Source organism: Hirundo rustica, chromosome 5, assembly GCF_015227805.2.
Source record: "Hirundo rustica isolate bHirRus1 chromosome 5, bHirRus1.pri.v3, whole genome shotgun sequence".
NCBI lineage: Eukaryota > Metazoa > Chordata > Aves > Passeriformes > Hirundinidae > Hirundo > Hirundo rustica.
In genome coordinates this window covers 15,017,132-15,037,564 of record NC_053454.1, presented here as the reverse complement: position 1 = coordinate 15,037,564, position 20,433 = coordinate 15,017,132, and the positions used below count along the sequence as shown (strand labels likewise).

Genomic DNA, 20,433 nt, shown 5'->3' with positions numbered 1-20,433 from the left:
TTTAGATGGAAGGGGGGGAAAAGAGCATCATTGTGCTTAAAATCTGATTACCTATCCCAAAGAAATCAGAGTCAGGAAAAAAATCTTGAAACAGTACGATTCCATTTACTTGGAGACCCTATTCAGAGTTGAGCCATGCTTCAAATTACAAATAATACCAGGGGTGGAGGGGATCAGAGGGAACAATGACATTTGTGGAAGAAGTAGTTTTGAAGCTTGGGTACCTGGCTACAGCCGCATGGCATCTTTACTTCTGACCCAACTTGCTGGCTGTCTCTGCCCTTTTCTCTCCTGTGACCTATTCCTTAAGTTTATTTTAATGCAAAATATTTGTAGAGATTTATTTTTGTTTTGTTATGTTTAGGCCATTATTTCAATGTTTGAGCATGTGAGTGCACGACGTGAAAGGGAGGTTGCCATGGTAATTTCTCATTATTGTTGAATAGAAAAATAATTACTCTGGCAAAATCCCCCGTAACCTGTCAAAGCATAAGTTAAAGATGCCGGAGGGCAGCCTTGCCTTCACCATCTCCTTTTTGGAAAAAAAAAAAAAAAAAAAAAAAAAATTAATGACTGGATCCTATTTTGGTTTGGCTGGGGATACCTCATTTGAGTTTGTTCACATGTGGCTTTGATATGTGGGCCCACCTGTGACTAGAGTGGGGCAGAAAATTAATCAGCAGAGCATTTCCAATGTTGACAGGATTTAAATACTCTTTTTTAAAGTCAGGTTTTCTTTCTTTCTTTCTTTCTTTCTTTCTGGGAGTGGGGTATTGCATTTTATATTTTTCCTTCTTCCTCACCTAAAATATGCAAAAACTTAAGATAAAGACCTTGGGCTGGGTTCAAACTGTGAGAGAGTCTGGATATTTCATCTAACTGGGGAGGAAATCCACAGTAATTCTATTTCCACATTTTCCTTGCTTTCAAGACTTCTTGGGAGCCAGCATGAGTGCAGATATGTGTGGTTTTGTGGTGAGGCCCTGCACTTTCCCTGCTCTTCTTTAGCTTTCCCATGTGCAGTTACATCCTGGCTATGTGACGCTCTCCTTTTTGTTCCCACGTCTTTGGGTGCTGCATGAGCAGCTCCAGTAAAACTCAACTACTGCGTTAACAAGAGCCCCAAATGTGATGTGTAGAATTGCTGAAATTCTTCCCTTCGCTTTTCCTTCCCTATGTAGGTCCAAAAAGTTAAATGGTACTGGAGGCTCTCTTTAGTCAAATGGCAGAGAGTGGGAGCTCATAGCTACTTGTTAGACGACACACTCTTGTATGGGCTTGTAATGCAACCCCCAGGCTGTGCTGGGTGCAGGGCCCCATGCAGAGGTGTGTTGAACACCTGTGTATATGTTTCATGCTTTACTACTGTGTATTTCATGCTTACTGTTGTGGCTGCTTGGCTACTCAAGACAGCAGTGCTTGCACATGGGAACACTCATTGGGTTTGCACCAGGAAAGAACAACTCTCTGTGACAGCAGATTTCTGAGATGTGGGGACAGCTTTGATACCTCTTTGTGTGACTGAACGGCAGGGCTGTATGGTCCTGTCACTGCCAGGTGGGATGAGCCTTGGCAAGGAAAGTGTATTACAGGCTCTGATTCAGACAAAAGTCTCTCTAGGGTCTCTGGTAGGAACCAGATTGTTAAAACCTGTCCTTACCATTTCTCTATTGGATGCTTGACAAAAAAATCAAAGAGAAATTGAGAGACAGGAAGTATACCTTGCTTAACATTTTGGAGTGGAATCCAAAAGTAACATCATCAGGAAATACAGCAGCAGAACTAAAGTCCCCAGATTGCTCCACAAATGTACATAATGAATATGATAGATGCATATTTCCTTTTAAATTGGCATTTTATCTCAGGATTTTTTTCCTGTGAAGCACACAAATGTTTTCAGGCTTAGATCTATATTGCTCAGGCATTAAGAGCTCAGGCCTCACTGTGCTGAGTGAACCTGGCCTTACACACTGGAGAGGAAGGTGCTGTGAGTGAGATAGAGTGGCTCTGAGGAGTGCAGCTGGGGCATCTTCAGAAGTGTATTTCCAGCTTTGTTACTGACTGTGTGCTACAAGTGATTTAGGTCTCAGGGCCTCAAAGGAGCAGAAGAAACTGAACCAAAAAAATCTAATCCAGGTAATAAATTTATCCATAACTTTTGAATGAAACATTTGATGGGTTTTGTGTTGCCCAGCTTCTGTGAAAACCCCTGCAAGCCAGACCACTTGCTCAGGTGCTAGACATTGAGGTTTGGGTGCCTGTTGTTGATCATCCAGGTCTGAAAATACCTGGTTCAATTGTTAAAGTCAAGAAACTACCAGTAGTGCTGTGTTGGTGTATGTTTTAAATTGTTCACTATTTTAATAATTGTCATGTTCCAGCTATCTGTATGACTGTAAGTATGCACAAGTCATTTTAACATATTTTTTTTTACTTCTTGTATCACACTTAAAAGTAAAAATTTCTCACAACAATTACATTTAAGTAGCTAGCTGGCATTTAATCAACCTGAAGTACGATTGTATTTATATTAAATGCAGTGGAGTAGAATGGCCATTATATTTAGTTTCTAAATAACTTTCTTGTCATCTTGTGCTGATGGTTAGGTTATGTAGCATTACAGAGTTAAGTACTGAGGGATTTTTCATTACTAGGACCAAGCATTTGAGACACACAGCTCAGAAAAGAAGGGAAAACTCATAATTGCTTTATTTACAACTGATTTATAAAACCATATCTAACATTCGTTAAAAAAAAAGTTATGGAAAATAAAGTTTTTATATATTTAGTATGCTGGATAAAATGAAAGACAATTTCTTATACAGTAAATTAAACACTTCAGGTTTTTTCCTAAATTAGAACTAGAACTTTATCTAGGAAAATTAGTTTGAAATATCATATAGACATCTGCACTCCAAAACCATAGGTAAAGAAGCCAAACTAGGTGTGAACCTGTTGAATTTCTTTTACAACAGATGAACATATTTTCATTTTGCCTTCTGTTAAGTGAATGATCTGTTGCTTCCTAGGATAGTGACAACCTCTGGTGGGATGCCTTTGCAACTGAATTTTTTGAAGATGATGCAACGTTAACACTTTCATTTTGTTTGGAAGATGGACCAAAGCGATACAGTAAGAAATGCATATTTTTTTGTTCTAATGTTAAGTACTGAGTTTCTAAAAACAGTTTATCTGTACAAGACAGATGCAGCCTTGGCAATGACAAAGTCACTTGTGTATATTCAGTGACTATTAAGTTACATTAAAGAATTCCATGAATTGGGAATCCATTTTTTATGGAATTCCTCTGAGTTTTGTTACATGAAAATAAATTCTTTCCTACTGGAATTAAGCAAATAATAAAGTATAATCTTTGGATTTTTTTTTTTTTTTTTTTTTAATTAATGTGCACTGTGCCTATGCTTGCACTCTTTGGTAATTTATCTTCTGTGAAAATTCAAGTGTTGAGTCTTGTGGGCAAAATTGTTCACAGAAAGGGAACTTTGCAGCAAATATCAGTATTTTTGCTGGAAGGGCTTCCAAAATTAAAGCGGAATCAAAAAACCAACAAATTAAAACCTATATCCTAGATAATTATTATTGCATCAACTGTGTGGATCTATGCTGCTTGCACACATTAAGGACCAGCTTTGGATGCTGTCTGAGCAGCAGTGAAAGTCTAGAATACTCTCAATCAAGCACTAAATGAAAGCCTGAATATAAGTGAAGCAGTGAATAAATGTGATAGCATTGGAATCCATTGCCTGCATACGCTGAGAAGCAAAAAGAGATAAAATTCATCAAACAAATAGTTTGAAGTGAATAATTCACTCAGCTTCAGCACCAAGCAATAGAGAGAGAAGTAAACACTGAAAATCTGCATTACCAATTGTTTGACTCCATTCAGAGTGACCTCTGCTTCATGGTGACAGATTGTGCTCTCTACTTAATGTTCTGAATCTTGTGAGATTCTTCTTTTTCATGAGAGTGACTGATTGTCAGCATATCACTCACGTACTTCTAATTCCTATTATCAATTATCTCAGGTATTTATTTGACAAGTGTTACCTTCTTCTGGAGAAAAAATAACAACCACTTTGAACGCACGTTTCTGGGATTAGTGTTGACAGAATTACAGTTTCTTGCCTTTCAAAGCAAGTGATAACTCTCTAAAGGTCCTCAAATTACAGCCTATAGCAACATTGGTAACAGCTGATCTGTCCTGATTAGGTTGAGTCAACTTGTCAGATATCAGATTTGCTGGTTGTGTTATCAGTCCAGGAGGCACAGATACATCAGAAAAAAAGCAATTAATGTCCAGTTAGATCAGAGGGAGTTGTAATTCTGGAAAACAGTGCTGCATATGAAAGAATTTGTCAACGTGTAAAATACTCCTGTTGTCACAAATGCTTGATAATGGTTGTATTGTCTGTAACTGGGGCAGTTTGGCATGGGGTAATACTGTGATTCTTAGCACTGCTGCTGGTAATAATGATTGAAAGATCAAGTTACTGTAGTCATGATTTTAAAAGTGACTAGTACACAGAATTTTTCCGCTGGTTTTAATTTCTGACCTTTGCACAAGCTGTTGTTGCTTTTGGTTTATTCTCAGCATGTGGAATCGAAGCTCCACATTTAAGGCTCTTTGCTGTTAATTCATATTTCTTTTCCTTTGTTAGTTAATATTTATGTAATACTGAACTACAGTCTTAGTGATGCTTTTTGACATGAGCAGTATTCCAACTTAGTGAAACTCTGAAGAGCATGATTGTGGTTGTTCCAGTTTGAGACTTCCACTGCTTTCTGAGAAGGCTTTGAGAGCAGTCTTTAGGCCTCTGTGCTGTCCAAGTCTCTGCCTGGGGACATTTTCAGCTTTGCCTTTGGAAGCTGCAGAGTGGAGGTTGCATATTAAAAGTAGGTCTCTCTTCCTAGCTGGGAACTTTGTGTACAAAACCATGTCCAGGAGTTGAGACGTTTCCTCCCCTTACTGGTCTCTGTTTTGCTTGCCCAAGCCATGCTCATGCTCTGCTATTCTCTTATGGATGCTTTTGGCATCTCCCAAAAACCACGACGACACCCAGTACCTCTGTTCCAAGTTGGTGAAATTGCTGACCAGGTACGGTTGCTCTTGTTAGGTGAGCGTGGCACATGGTTGCAGCATCAAACATGGAGTTTTGAAAGCAGTGAAACAAAAGTGCCCTTTTCTTCATCTATGCTGTCTCCAGCAAGACACCTGCCTCCTTGACTAGTGTGTATATTCTTTAGCATGAGCATTAAACACATTGCAACTGGCAGAGAGGAAAGAGAAAAGACAAATTGTTTGTTCTTACTCTTGCAGGCACAGACAGTAATGGAGGGAACCAAGATAAGGCCCAGGAAAAGAGAAAAGGGCATTCTTTGAGAAGTTGTTTATAAAGTTGAAAGTGATGAAAGATGCCGACCTCTTGCCTTTGCTCTAGGATTCAGGTCAAAATTGCCTGCCTTTGACTTGCTTCAGCCTGTGAGAGGTTTGCTTACATCTCTGACATTGGTTGTGGCCACCACCTTATTTTTTTTTTCTTTTGGGCAAGCAAGGTTTCCCTCTTCTGAGAACTAAAATACTCTCTTTTGGAACAATCAAATTCAAAAAAACCCCTTTGTGTGTGTGCGTGTGTGGAAAGGACAAAAACTTTTTTGCTGTCCATGACCCCATTTTTCTCTGGGTTATGGCAATTCCCAGTCCATCTCCCTCCTTATCAGGGGCTATCCAGAGATGGCCTGTGTTAAGCCATCAGAGACATGAAGAAGCATGCTGTTTTGCCCCAGGTTCCTTCTTCAAAGCCCCTCGAGAATATTGAGGCAGGCTGCTGGGAACTAATCTTGAGTGCAGTTCCCAAATTCCTTTGGGGGCTTTTTTCCTGTGATTACTTTAAACTTTTCCTTTCTGTGAGTTTCGTATCATAGCCTGTTTCTCAGCTGGCTCTCTCTTCCCTCTGCTCTTACCTGAACAGTCCAATTCCACAGCCAATGCAAATGTTCAGAGCAGGCCTTAAATCAGTGTTTGTGTAAGATTTAAAAAAAAAAACAAAAACACTTTTGTTTGCCCCCTCTTTTAACTTTTAATATACAGTTTTGTCCAATGGATTGTAAGGCTTAGAACTCACCTTTTATTTCTGTCTCAGAAAACAAAGTTTCTTATTTACTTTTATGGCCCAAACCTGAATCATTATGAAGAACACAATATTTTTAGGTCATTCATTCATGTTTTACAGCACTCCTCTCTATACTGAGAAAAGCAGTTTTCTTCCCTTTGCTGTTCGCAGTGTTTCTCCTCAACTGTCAGCTCTGAATTTCTTTTATTTGTTGGGAAAAATAGATATGGTTCAAAATGGGGATTTTAAGTCACTGGGTTATGTTTACTTTGCTTCATGTCTGGGAACACTATGTGCTAATACTCGAGCTAGCTTTAAATGTCCCTATATCTGCATGGCAGAGCATGTAAAGATACCTACTTATGCCCCGGGAAGAGCAGAGGTTTGTTAGTTCAGTGATCCACCGGTGTTAATTAATTTCAATGCCAGGTTTGTTAGACCTAGACCTAGTTATCTGTGCAGAACGATATTCTGCCTGGACAGATGAGACTTGAAAGCCCAGCTTAACTTTTTCATGCAGAGATTCTGTGTCAGACCAGAAATAGCTGCTGTGCCCATCTTTGCAGGTCTTTTTGTCTTTCTTCAGTATTTGATTTCTGTAGATGCAAGAACTTTACCCTCTACAATCCCCTCTCCTTGGCACAGCATTCCAGAAAGAAGATACTATCTTGTTTCAAACAGCAACTGAAAATACGTTTTTCTCCTCCTTGCTTATATCCCTCAGCTATTCTTTTGGTCTGCTATTATCTATGAACCCTACTCATATTACTGAATTCTATGTTGAATTTTAATGAAAATGCTGCAGAAAATAAAGATATATTTTAAGTGAACAAAGGTGTAAATTGTGCCTTTCTCCAGTCTGTCTTTTTGGCTACCCTGAGATGCAGAGAAACCTCACACATTCCAATGCTTAAAGACAATGAAACATTCCTGAAAACAGAAATGCTACATGTCTTACGCTGTATTGAATTATAGTCAACAGAAACGAAGAAGTAAACATGTGAAGTTCATGCTATAGTGAGAGCAAAGACAATTTTTCTTTAATATATTATGCCCTGATTTGTTTGTTCAAGAAATAAATAGGATTTAAACAAAATTGAAAAAAGAAAATATGCCTAATGGAGCAGAATTTTTGTTTCCTTGTTGTGGATAAAGCATTCATTTCCAGTTAAGAGGCTTCTCTCCCCGTAAAAGAGTAAATACTAGACTCTGATCCATTGTTGCCCAGGTTCTTTGTTTCTCAGAGACAAAATATTTCCCGAACAGATAAGAGAAACAAGTTTGATTGACAGCTCTTAGCAGAGTCTCATCAGCTGCTGTGCTGACAGCCTGGTGATGCGCACTGTGCTGATGTGGTAGGGACTGACAGGTGATTGACAGCCCAAGACTGTGGAGACAGGAAAGATGAAGCATGCTCAGTAAGAATAATGTGCAGTGTTTATGCAGCACTGCAGAGAATAGGAGCTAGAAAGTTAACTCTTTCAGGGAAAGTGCTACTTCAATGCATAATGAATGCAGTTGCCACTGTACAGAAAATTAGAGGTTGTCTACGTTTCTCTTCTGTTCACTAAATGATTTCTGTCCATGGAAGAGCTATAATACTGTGAGGAAGCAAAAGCATGAGCTATTACATTTGTAGCCATAAAAAAATTTCATGTGTGGTAGATATGATGAAGTCCTCAAAATGGATTTATTTAAGCTTATAGATGTAGAATATATTGAGAATTTCAGGCACTTTTTATAGGTTTTCATCACCCAATTTCATATGGCATTGCATAATGTTACACAGTAGAAATTTCAAAAGGAACAATTTGAGCTCTTTGCTCTCCCTATCCCTAGCAAAATATAGTGATTTCAGTTTTATTGTTGCTCTGAATCTGTAGCTGATAATTGAATATGTATTTTCTGTTATAATTTCTACTGCAGTTTGTGTTTGGAATGTACAAGGTAACTGTACCATGCTTTGCATTCTATATCTTCTTCTTTTTTTTTTTTTTTTTTCCAATTTTTCTACTTGGCTCATGAACCCTGTTTGATTTTTCTGCACTTCAAGAAAGAAAGAAAGAAAAGAAGAAAAGAAAATAAAGAAAAAAGGGTTTACTGGGTAGTAATTTCAGACAGAACTTTGGGCCAAGTGGCAAAATCATTAACTTTGAAGTGCTTATCTACGTTTTTCTGTGTGCCTTTAGAATATATTACGTAAGTGTATTTTAAATTCTACTACAAATTATTTAATTAATACACAGCAAGGAAGCTGCAACAGATTCATTGTGAATTTGTCCCTGTTTTTATAATCTGTGCAATGCAGGTAACTTTATAGGCCTTTACCGAAAAACCTTTGCAGGGGTTAATGGTCAGAAGCTACATATAGTGGGTATTTCTTGTAAGCATAGTTTGGGAGTAAACAGGGAAAGTTCATCACACTCCACTTGCATAACTATTTTCAAAAAGACGGTTTGAGGGGCCAGCATGGTACATTATCTCCCCAGATTTCTCTAAAACTGTCATCTAGCTTCTCTCCTATAACTCTTTGAGAGAAAATTAAATTTGCCTAGAGAAACAGATCATTTTATTTCCAGGAACATCTTCTTTCTTTTTTCCCTTTTATTTTTTTTCTTTTTCCCAAGAAATCACAGTCATTAAACATCATTTGAGCATTCAGGTGCAACACAATAAATTGGCTTAGCTTTGTGAGACAGATTATTCTGTGTGACTCCCTGGTACTCATCTTTATATACCACTGTTCTAGTTTGGGTTTTTTCAAAATTTCTTTGCAATACTTTTGAATTTAATTTCAGAACATAGGTAAAAATTTCATTAAAAACAAATGTAAGAGATCCACAGCTGCTGGGATCACCACTAGCCCTTCCATTCTCCAGCTAATGATTTCTAATTAACAATTCCTAAAATTGATGTTTTATAGAGTTCTCAATCAATTTTACATATGCTCTATGAAAAATGTATATTAATAAACTTCAGTAAGAATACCAGTAATGCACAAGTAAGTTGAATGCTTTACAGGTGTCTAAGTGTATTACAGCCATGCACTTATCTCTATCACCCAAACTTTCGTAAGCTCATCAAAGAATAAAATAAGATTTGTTTGACAAGAGCTATTTTCCATAAACCCATGTTGACTGGCATTAATTACATCCCTTTCACTTCAATCTTTGTCAGTTAAATCTTGCATAATTTTTTTTCACTATTTTGTCTGGATTGATATCAAGCATGTATGTATTATGTTATGCTGTTCCCTGACTGTATAGTATCCCTTAAATAACAGCACAGCAGGAGTGGCTTTTTAAAATTCCCTCAGTAGATCTTTTATTTTAATTAATATTTTATTAAATTAATTAACACCACATAGAAATGTGGAAAAACCCTTAGAACTACTAATTTCAAAACATTTACTTCTCATAGATACTATTTAAGATCCATCTTAGTTGCTGATGGACTAGAAAACACTTTTCACTCAAGATCAACATTCATTCCAAAAGCAGAAAAAAAAAATTCTTATATTTTGATGTTGAAAGTTTTTCTGTTCCCAAATTAAATTAAGATTTGATAAATTTCAAGGTTTTATTTTCTCTAGATTTTTACATGTATGGATTTTTCATGGCCAACTTCAGCATCTCATTCTAATATTTTATACTTTATGATATGTTTTTACAGAAAATTCCCCTCTTTTTTATCTTTGTTTTTATTTTCTACAGACATCACAATTATCAGCATTTTTTTCTCTTCCATTTACTGCCTTCATTTTCCTACTAACATTTTTCCCAAAGATGTGTTCTTTTTCACGTTATAGTTGCATCTTTTAGATATCTTAGGAAGTCTCTTTAACAGAGTCTCAATTTTCATGCATAGTTCTTTTCTGTATTTTGTCCCCGTCAGTTGAGCTATAGTGAATCCAGTATTTTGAAGCACCAGCTGTATCTCTCCTACTGACTGGGATTGCCTTTTCTTTGTCTGTACTGAATGCCTGTTTTGGGTGGCATTTGTACAGAAACATGTGGTCTGATTGGAGAGTGTGCAGGGGAAAGCAAAAGTCTTAGACTTTTGAAATAAGTGAAATAAGACTTACTAAGAAAAGTCAAAGATTTTGAGGTGGCCAGTCTGCAGAAGAGAAGACATGGCAAAAAGGAAGGAGGAAAACGGGACATAATAAGAGGAAATATCAAGGAAAGGCATGTGGTTTGTTTCTGTAGTCATGACGAGCAGGAGAAGAGATGTAAGCCTTAAAATTAAAAAAAAAAAAAAAAAAAAGAGGCATTCACTCTTACCACTTATAGAAATGAGGTGCTTGGAGACATTCCCTGGGGGGCCTGTGGAGCTTCCAATAATCAGGGGGCTGTCTGACCTTCACTTCTGGTTCCCTGAAGTCACCAGTCCCAGAGCTGGTGTCGACTTCCAGTTCCCTCTTCAGTTCAGTCTCAGCCATCATAACCTGTTCTGGAACTTGCTCATCTTGGTTGCTAAACTTTTTGTGATTAAAACCACCTTACTATTTCTAATATTGAGTAGTAGAAATAATGTTTTTTCTAATACTGCTGGCTAAGCAAAACTTTGCACATGCTTCTTCCACCAATTTCCTTCAGAAAGATAATGTTTCTTTTTCTCCATATTACTGACAGGTGTTGAAGGAAAAATTCCTGCTAGTTCCTGATTTGCAATTAGCAGTTATGAATTAGACTTTCACCTCTGCCTGCTGTAGTCTTGTTAGCTAGCTTAGTGTTCCTGCACCTATGAGATATCTTCAAAATACAGAAGAAGGCTTCACTGCAAAGTGTGGCCAGATGCAACGAGTGCGTGTATTGCCTGTGTGTACACACACAACATCAGTTAGTTACTCTGTGGAAAGTTTATAATGAAAACTGTTTCATGAGCCTCTTTCTCCTCTATCCTAACAAATTATGTAAGGTTTCAGATATCTTACAAAGGGGGATCCCAGATTTCTTCTAAGCAACTAAGCACGTTGTCCAAATCAATATGGGAGACCCTATGTCTGTGAAGTGGCACATGGAAAAGGGCTACTAATGTAATCAGGGCTACTAATTCCTAATGTGAATATTGTGCAATTATATGGAGCCTCTAACTGCAATTTCTGAAACCCCAGTCAATCAGATTGGTTCTGCTGCTGTATAAACAAATTAAGTAATAAGACCTCTTTGGGAGAAATCTTAATATCATAGGACATGATACAATAGAGGTGTCTTAGGTCCGTTCAGAAAACAGAAGGTATAAAGGCAAAATTAACATGAGAGAATCACAGTGATTTATGGGCTTTTCCCTGCCCAATACAAGTAATCCCTTTGGTGTAGTTGGCTTTTGTTTACCCAAATGGTCCAAATTATGTAGCATTCCGTTCTTTCTGCAGGAGGTGATATTAAGAAAATGATGGAAACCCATGAATAATAATGGACATTAGCTTTTTACATCAAAATAATAAACAATTTTTCTTTCTTCTTCTTTTTTTTTTGTTTAAATCAAGTTAAATAATTTCTTAATTGTTTTGTTTGCATAGTGGGATGGCAATTGTGGGAGGAATTGGTCTACTTTTTCTCTTTTGCTGAATAACTTTGTTTGGCTTCAAATGTTGTCAGTACATTAATTTTCTTTTATTGAGAAATAAAAGTGGTCCTATACTAGAGGCATTTTAGGATTTTTTCCATTATATTGAAAATATTCAGTGGTTATTGCTTCAACTTTTAATGTTATCAAGTGATTTTTAAGATGATCAATTAATGCATGTTATATTCTTGCAGAAAAATGTCCTAACATAATTACAGAGTTCCTGTAAGAAACAAAACTGGAGTAGAATATTCACGTTTCCCTTAGTAGTCAAGAAATTTTTTTTCTGCATTTTTCATTTCATTTTTTTTTCTTTTGTTACACTCATGATATTTCTTTTTCAGAAGTGAAACACTAGACTTTAAGAATTACCTAAGCAACACCATTAAAAATATGGAAGTTTTGTGGTAGGGGATATTTTCGTATTGTTGTCTCATTTCTAAAACAAAGAGAGGCACTTAATTAAGTATAGTAGTTTTATCCAAAATTGGTATAAACTATAACAATTCAGAGCACATGGATTGCCTGAGGGTATTAGAAACAAATTTCTTTTTATAGAGCACTGAATAACTAAACTATAGACCAGATTTTTTTCTTCCCCTTTTGAATCCTCAGGTATAGGTGATCCAGAACAAAATTCCTAATTGTTCTGGAAAGCTTATGCATATTATGACCTTATAATAATTTATAAATTCTGTATTATGCATTTATTCTTACCAGTGCAGTTAGTGGTGTTGCATACTTCATGGCTTTAGCACACTGTCGGGACAAGGCTTGTAGGTGCAGATGATATTTTTCAAGTTTAGATTAAAAAAAATTTGCTCTTCTCCCACAAATGTATTCTTGCTGACCTGTGTGTACACACAAATAGAACACAGTCAAATACACATTCATCCTAATATAGTGTAGGTTCTATTACACAAAATGTGCATGCTTGTGTTTAATGTACAAATAAAACTTTATTAAGACTTTTACATTGTATTTCTCTGATGCAGTAGAGCTGTTCCACATGATGTATCTTATTTTTAGGCACTAGGTATTTACTGTAGTGAAATATTTTTAAATGGCTTAGGAGAACACAACATGCAACATCACCAAAAATTATGGAATCTTTATAGAAATACATTTAAACTGGGTCAGCTGTAGCACCATGATTAGTAGAAATAGACCCAAAAGCTGTTTCTGGACACTGAGATACTATTCCCAATTCCATATTGAAAGTTTCCTTGAATTAATGCAGTCATGATTTTTTTTTTTTTTTAAAGTCTGCTATGTATGGGAAGGCTCAGATATTATACAGTGACTATCACTCTTTATCATATTGAATTCTGCACTCCAAAATTATATTACCTTTAAAATGTTGCTGACATTTTCCTGTTCCACTATTCTGATCCATATAGGTTTTATACCATAATATTTTAAGTTCATTCTGGTGCATATAGCAGTGTAAACAGTACCTTGCATTTCTTGTTTCTTCTCTCCTTTTCACAGAGAAGTGGTCTCTGTGAAGTATTTGCTTAGGATTTTTCAAGACAAATGAACTCACTAAATAGATACTATTAAAAGTTTACATCAGAGAGGACAGTTTATAGGTATATATATAGGATTTGGAACACAATGATTAAGAGCTATGATATTCCTTTGTTTTTGTGGAGTTTGAACTACTTTTCTGCTGAACTGCTGGGAATATCCTGGCCCCTGAAGGACACTGCTGTCCATCTCTGTCTGTGCAGGACATAATGCTAGTCCACGTCTGTTGTTCCAGATATGCTCTTTGAAGAATCTTGTTTCAGGTCATTAAGAGTGTTGGTGTCTTGGTTTTATATTGTATGAGAAAGCCAAGAGAAGGATTCCAAGCAAGCTCTGGGCTGCTGAGGAGATACTGCCACAGCACATGGCATTACCTGCAACATTTTGGTTATGCTGTGTAGAGTTGTTTCCTTGCTGCCACCCAGACAAGACATATGAATCAACAGTCAGAGGCTGAGAAAATTTTGTTGCTGAAGGGCACTATCACATGCAGAATCTGGGAGATGTCTCTGCCAGAAAAAATAGCCCACACATAAGTGTTCCTTCAGCTAAAGAAGCTTTTGCTTGGACTCCAGGGCCGTGAAAGTGCTATTCCTTCATTATCAGTGTTACCTTTTTCACACCATTCAACTTCAAACATCTACTGTGATTCTGTGACTTGGGCTAATCTTAGCTAACCATTTTGGATATAGTACAGGAATATGTGCAGAGAAGCATCAGTGCACAGCTGTCTGTCCAATGGCTGCTTCTGAGCCAACTCCATCGATGCAGTTCGCTGGGTACCTGAAAGTAGATGTTGACCATTTTGTTTTATCTATTAAAAATCCATTACTCCCAACTCCATTTGGCTATGATAAAGGTTTTTATATACAATTTTATCTAGTCCAGAAATATTAGAACACTATGTAATTCAATTTTATTTTTGTCTTTAATGTCTGAACTTGAATTAATACAGCATTACTTTTCATCCTGATATCAATCTTGTTCCATTCACTCAGATCCAAATTCTTTTGTAGTAACAAGATTTAATTCACTAAAATAAGGTAAAATGAAACCCTGGTCCAGGGAACATTAAACTAACATATTTTTTGTGTCACATATAATAGCGGCAGTCTGCTGTATAATTGTTTGTGTTTCCCTCCCCTCTTTTAGTTTCTGACAGACTTTAAAACTTTTTCCCCTCTCAAGAACTGATATTACCTCTATTTGTTTTTCCCCCCTGCCCTACCCCACCTTTAACCTTAAGGAAAATCAATTAATCCATTATTAAATTATATTAGAGAGATTAAAAATACACTCTATAAAATCAAGTCCCTATTTTTTAAGCAATTTTGAACTCAAGCTAGTTTGGTATTCTCTAACTGTGGATCTGTGCTTTCTTTTGTGGCAAATTAATTTTGATTTGACAGCTATTTTTGTTTCAAGACTGTAGGCACACCAGCTTTACTGAGGCTTGGCTCTTAGGGACAGTTGCACATGCATGGCTGGCTGTGCATCAAATTCTGTAATCCAAAGGGATGCTCCAGGTCAAGGTCTTAAAAAAAAAAAAAAAAAGAAAAGAAAAAAAAAATTCAGGCAAAGAGATTTTGAGCCACAACATAGACCAAGAAAAGATATATCAAGTTGGAAAACAAAGGAAAGTCTTTCCTTTCCAGACTGTTTCTGTTCATTATTCTTCTTTTCGCCATTATACATGCACAACTAATGGAATTAGTTAATAGTTTTAAAATGCAAATGAAATGGAGGTTATCTTTTACTGAGGAGGGTTAAACTTAGCTTAGTGAAATGTGCACAGCCTGTAATGTGAATTTATGTACAACTTGGGAGTTGTATTATGGTTGGAAGAAGGTTCTTGACTAAACAGAAAGAAAAAGTCTGGACAATACATTCAAACTACCTTCAGAAAGGTAGAATTTGTACTCTTAGTAGTCTCAGGGCCAGCTTGCTGATTTAATTTATAATCTGTTGTGCTGGCAATTGGATGCTACACTGACATCAGGAGGCAGTGCAGTGCAGGAGGAATTACAGTATTGAGGGCATGACTTCCAGGCAACTCCTGTTTTGCAGAGGTTTATTTCAGACTAGGTCCAGTCCAGTCTAGTGAACTACCTGCCTGTTAATGGCTGGCATGCATTAAATGCACTTCTGGAGTCCATCTGACTCCTTTCTTACAAAGGGCATAGAGTCTGTGAGCTTAGAGACCTCTCCACATCACGGACCAAAATGAGGTGATTCAGCCACTGACTTCAGAAAAGTGTTCCTTAACTGAGCTAAAAAGTGAGTGGGAATTTAAGCATGGAGTAGGAATTCCTCTGTGATAATGCCTTCATTAGGCACCCTGCCAGGTGCCATGTGTGCACTCCTGGGATGAAAACTTCATTTAATTTTACTTTTGATATCAGTTATGCCACAGACCTAATAACTCTCTGCTCTTCTCCCTAACATCCATGAAAAGCATCCAAATCCTGGAGGAGTTTATTCCACTTATTCACCACCAGTCATGTTTCTGTGAAAATGCTCTTGTCTGGTCTGATGACAATTCCTCTTCCTCAAATACCTGCTTGATTTTTTTTTTTTTTTTTTTTTTTTTTTCTCTAGAGCCGTGGAGAAGGTAGACTACTCAGCACACAATCTTCCATCCTTTTCACTTATTTCAGTTTTTGTGAGGTCTGCAGCCTTGCTCTACAGCTGTGTCTCAGCCTCTCCCGTGCTGCTGATATCCATTGGAGTGAGCCAGTGGCCAGGCTTGCCAGTAGCTTGTTTTGCTGCTTGGACCCACTCCCCCCACATTGGGTTGAGGAATCAGCCCCATCTGACAGTCTTAGAGTGCTGTGTAGAAACCACATCCCTCAGGGAACAGGGTCATCATGCATGCTCTTGGCATACTTTGAAAGCCAGTCTTAAATCCCAAAATGCTTTCTTCTGAAGCTTCTTTCCCCCATCAATTCTCTTTAATAATAACAAAGACAAAAGACCTATTTAGGATCCAATGATGTGATTCTACAGAAGAGAGCTCAGATATGAAAAATATAACTTTGGCTGCTCCTAGCAATAACTTTCAACAGAATGTAGCCAATATGTCAGTAGATATATTGTGAACTGCATGATTTCAAATAAGTATTAATATACCTTGATATGTTTCTTGATTGTAGGAAGGTGCACACATATATCTATCTACGTTGTAGTAAATTTGTATACTATCAAATTAATTTGTGCAAATATATGTGATCATGTAATTACACTCTGTATTACTGCAATACAGATGCACTGGGAAGCAGGATTAAGATTGTGCTGTCAGCTTCAATTCGAATAACCCCTGGCATCTGAGCACACTGCAATGGAATATTAGCTTTTGGTGTGGCTTTTGCTGCAGCTGCTAGAATTAGGATCAATGCCTGCTTCTCTTTGGCAAGTTACTGCTATCTTGAATACAGGTGTGTGTACCTGGTCATTCTGATCACTGCACTGGTCATCAGCAGCACACAAAAGTAATAGAAATCGGGGTAAGGTCCTTGGGGAACATTACCTAGGATGGAAGTGACAGTGTAGCTTCTCAGCAGAAGCAGTCACTGAGAGCCATGGCTCAGTCTACAGAACAGAGCTTTCCATGCACTGGGCCAACACAAGTGCATCTCGTTACAAGAAAGTAATGAAGTAGACTGCAAGAGAATTAGCAAGAACAAACATTCATCATTACCCCACTTTTAGATGTCCTACTAGAAAAGAGAAGAATGTCTTTATTTTATTTTTGCTTGTTTGTATAGTTTATTATGAGATAGTCATTCAAAACTGTTTAAGTTGAATGATGGTTTAAAGACATCTGAGTATCTACTGAAAGTGCTAGTCAATAGCAGAGACAGCAAACAAAAGATAATGTTTACAGGGAGCATGTTAAAACCATTTTTAAGTAAGGCTTTAATGAGATATTATTGGCATGTGAGAATTTTCTGATTTGCATGTCTTGCCAATTGAGTATTCCCCTTCTGTCACTTCTGTTTTAAAGTAAGGTTTATTGGAATTGCACAGCATATATATAATTTGTCTTTATCAAACTGGTACATTTACTCACCAGACCATTTCTCTAGACCTGTTGTTGGGACCTAAACTGTACTTCTGTGTGCTTTGAATTTGAAAGCAAAAGTCAGCAGGATTGAAAGGGACAACCATGAGTCTCCACCACGAAATTCTGGAACAGTTTTAATATGAGAGGAAAATATGAGACGGGTGCCTCCATCAGACAGTTGTGTTACAATAGCACAATACAGTGTTTCAAATGCACATTACTATATGATTTTCATTCTCACTAAAAGAAATTATACTTTTTATGTTTTGGAAGCTTTTCAACTGCTTATGTCTTACTCTTCTCCTTTATACCATCATAGTTATACTATTTTTGTCACTGTTCATTTATGAAATCATGTTTGATAGTTATTAAGGAACCAACAAGAAAATAGCATCATAATATACTAATTATATTCAAGTCAACAGTATTTGGAAAAAACCTTTTTGATATATACTCTTGTGCATTATCTATGCAATGATGAGTCAAAAGGACACAGAGCAAAATTTTTTAAGGCCACTAATTCTTAGTCATTTTTAAAAGTGTTCATGTAAACCTCTCATTAATATATCTGTACTTGCCATTCTATACAGCCATTTGAGGAAAAGAAAAATCATTATTAAAAACATTGGTTTATTTGTTTAGAGTCTCACCATCAGTTATGAATCTTTTGCTTTTTTATAAAATATTATTAATGTACCCAGTTTTCTGGCACAACAAACATAGTAAAATATAGCCTTTGTATTTGAAAAGTAGTCTAGGAAAGGTAACATTTGATTGACTACTTATGAGTAAACCTCCTATTCCAGACAATATAGCTGAACATATTTTATGCAAAAATATTAAAATGCATGGTCTTCTAAAACAAAGTTATGCCAAAACATCAGTAATTATAAAAGTCTTTATGTAGTTCACAGCAATACAACAGTTCTCTTTCATTTGATAATTACCTCGTTAAGCTAGTGTCCAGTTAGCTCTGTATATTTTAACGAAAAATAATCTTGTTAATTCATGGCTTCTGGTTAATTCATGGCAGAACTCTTCATCAAAATATTGGTCTGAAATTTTGACTTAATCTTAGATTTTATGGGCTGAGAAGGAGAAGCAGCTCCTTCTTAGAGTTCCTCTTCATCATTCGCAACTCTATTTTTCCATTATTTATTTCTACTATTATACTTCAAATTACACCACTTTTAGTTATAGAGTCATAGTGTGTCTTTTGTTGGAAGAGGTCTTAAATATCATCTGGTTTCAACCCCCTGCCATGAGCAGGACTACCTTTCACTAGACAGGTTGCTCCAAGCCCCACCCAGCCTGACCTTGAACACTTCCAGGATGGGGCATCTACAGGGTTTTTTGGGAAACCTTTTGCAGCATCTTACCACCTTCATTGTAAACAATTTCTTCTTAATAGCTCATCTAAACCCACCCTCTAAGTTTGGAGCCTTTACCCCTTGTTCTATCACTACATTACCTTTTGAAAAGTCCCTCCCCAGCTCTCTTGTAGTCCCCTTAAAGTACTGGAAGGTGCTATAAGGTCTCCCTGGAGCCTTCTCTTCTTCAGGCTGAAACAACACATCACTCTCGGTGTTTTTTTACAGGAGAAGTGCTCCAGCCTCCAGATAATCCTTTTGAGTTTGCCAAGGTCCCTCTGCATGGCATCCCTTCCCTCGAGCCTTGCTGCATCACACAGATTGGTGTCATCTGCAATCAGGCTGAGGGTGCTCTTGATCCCGCTGCCTGTGTCATTAGGTGTTAGACAGCCCAGGTCCCAATACAGACTCCTGAGAAATACCACTTGTCCACAACTCTTGGAGTTGTGGACAACTCTCACAAAAATTCCTTGTCCTCAGAGTGGTTCATGCACCAAATCCACGTCTCTCCAGTTTAGAGACAAAATTGTTGTGTGGTACAGTGTCAAATGCTTTGCGCAAGTCCACGTAGATTGCATCAGTCCCTCTTCCCTCCTCACCAACATTGTAAATCACAGTTGCCTGTGTCTGCATGAGTTCTGTGCAGTGACATCAGCACTACACAAATGGCAAGAATTCCCTGTCTCAGTACAAACCAAAGAGCATGTGATTTTTTTATTTTTTTTTTTTTTCCCTGTTCATTTTCTCTCTAACTCTGGTTGGTAAAATTTAAAAAATGGAGAAATATGTACCAACTTTTTAACTCGTTGCTTATTTTTCAGATTAATGATACACATGGATCATGTTACAAGGATGATAGATAATACAAAAATCACTCAACAAAACATGTGAAAGTTTTCTTGGATGATGTGAAAATGTCTACAAATCCTCAAAGGGAATTTTCTTTTTTTTCCTGTTTCAAATGTAGTTCAGACTTCTTTAGTTGGATTGCTGAGAATCATTAACAGACTTAGATCAGTGGAAACCTTTCTTAAAAGTTACATTTTCTTCTTTTTCTTCTTCCAAAAGAAATTCCTGTTTCACATCTCAGATGCTTTGTGCTCACTGAGAATAGCAGCAATCAGGTTTTTCCTGTTGCTGAACTAGCATAAATATAGACATCTACAAAGGCAGCAGTAATGAATCTCAGCTAATATCCTGTTTATTCTTATAGAGCTTTTGTATGTCACTAAAGATGTGTGTCTTGTGTGTCTTGTATGTTATGTATGTCCTTTGCTGTCACTAAAGATGATTTTATGATTTCTGGAATGTATTTATCTTTCAAAACAGCAGAGAATCTTTCATCTGTCTGCTGTTATTGCTATTTACAATTGCAGTGGCACTAAAGATGATCCTCCTCAAGTTTCCAATCCACAGTATTTTCTCAGGTGCTTCAAAACTGCAAGATGTTATTTCAGAGGTAATATACTTAATACAGATGATTCAATCTGATTCCTTGAATTCCTCAAGATGTGTCATAAATGACTCAAGTTCTTGTAGTCCTATGGACCACGTAAGAGCATCCTTTTATTTGAAATTAACCCAAATTCATCCATTGCCAAAAGAGCAACAAAAACTAGTTCAGGACTGTGGAAAGGTCATAAGATGCTTAGCTAAAGGTATATCTCATCAGACTCCTCCACCCAGTGCTCTAGACATGCTGCAGAGTAGGACAGTCCAATTTTCTGTCTAATAAAAATAAAAAGATATGGGAGGATGGGTAGTGATG

The 20,433-nt window shown here is 37.0% G+C and overlaps 1 protein-coding gene across 11 annotated transcripts in view; it reads left to right on the top strand.

The window, feature by feature from the left end:
* The window catches only part of LDB2 (LIM domain binding 2), a 374,702-nt gene that overhangs the window by 229,219 nt on the left and 125,050 nt on the right, over positions 1–20,433 (top strand). For all 11 annotated transcript variants that reach the window (XM_040064762.1, XM_040064764.1, XM_040064759.1 and 8 more), the window contains one exon: positions 3,030–3,132. In XM_040064762.1, coding sequence (XP_039920696.1) covers positions 3,030–3,132 — 103 coding nt within the window. The remainder of the gene's footprint in view (positions 1–3,029; positions 3,133–20,433) is intronic.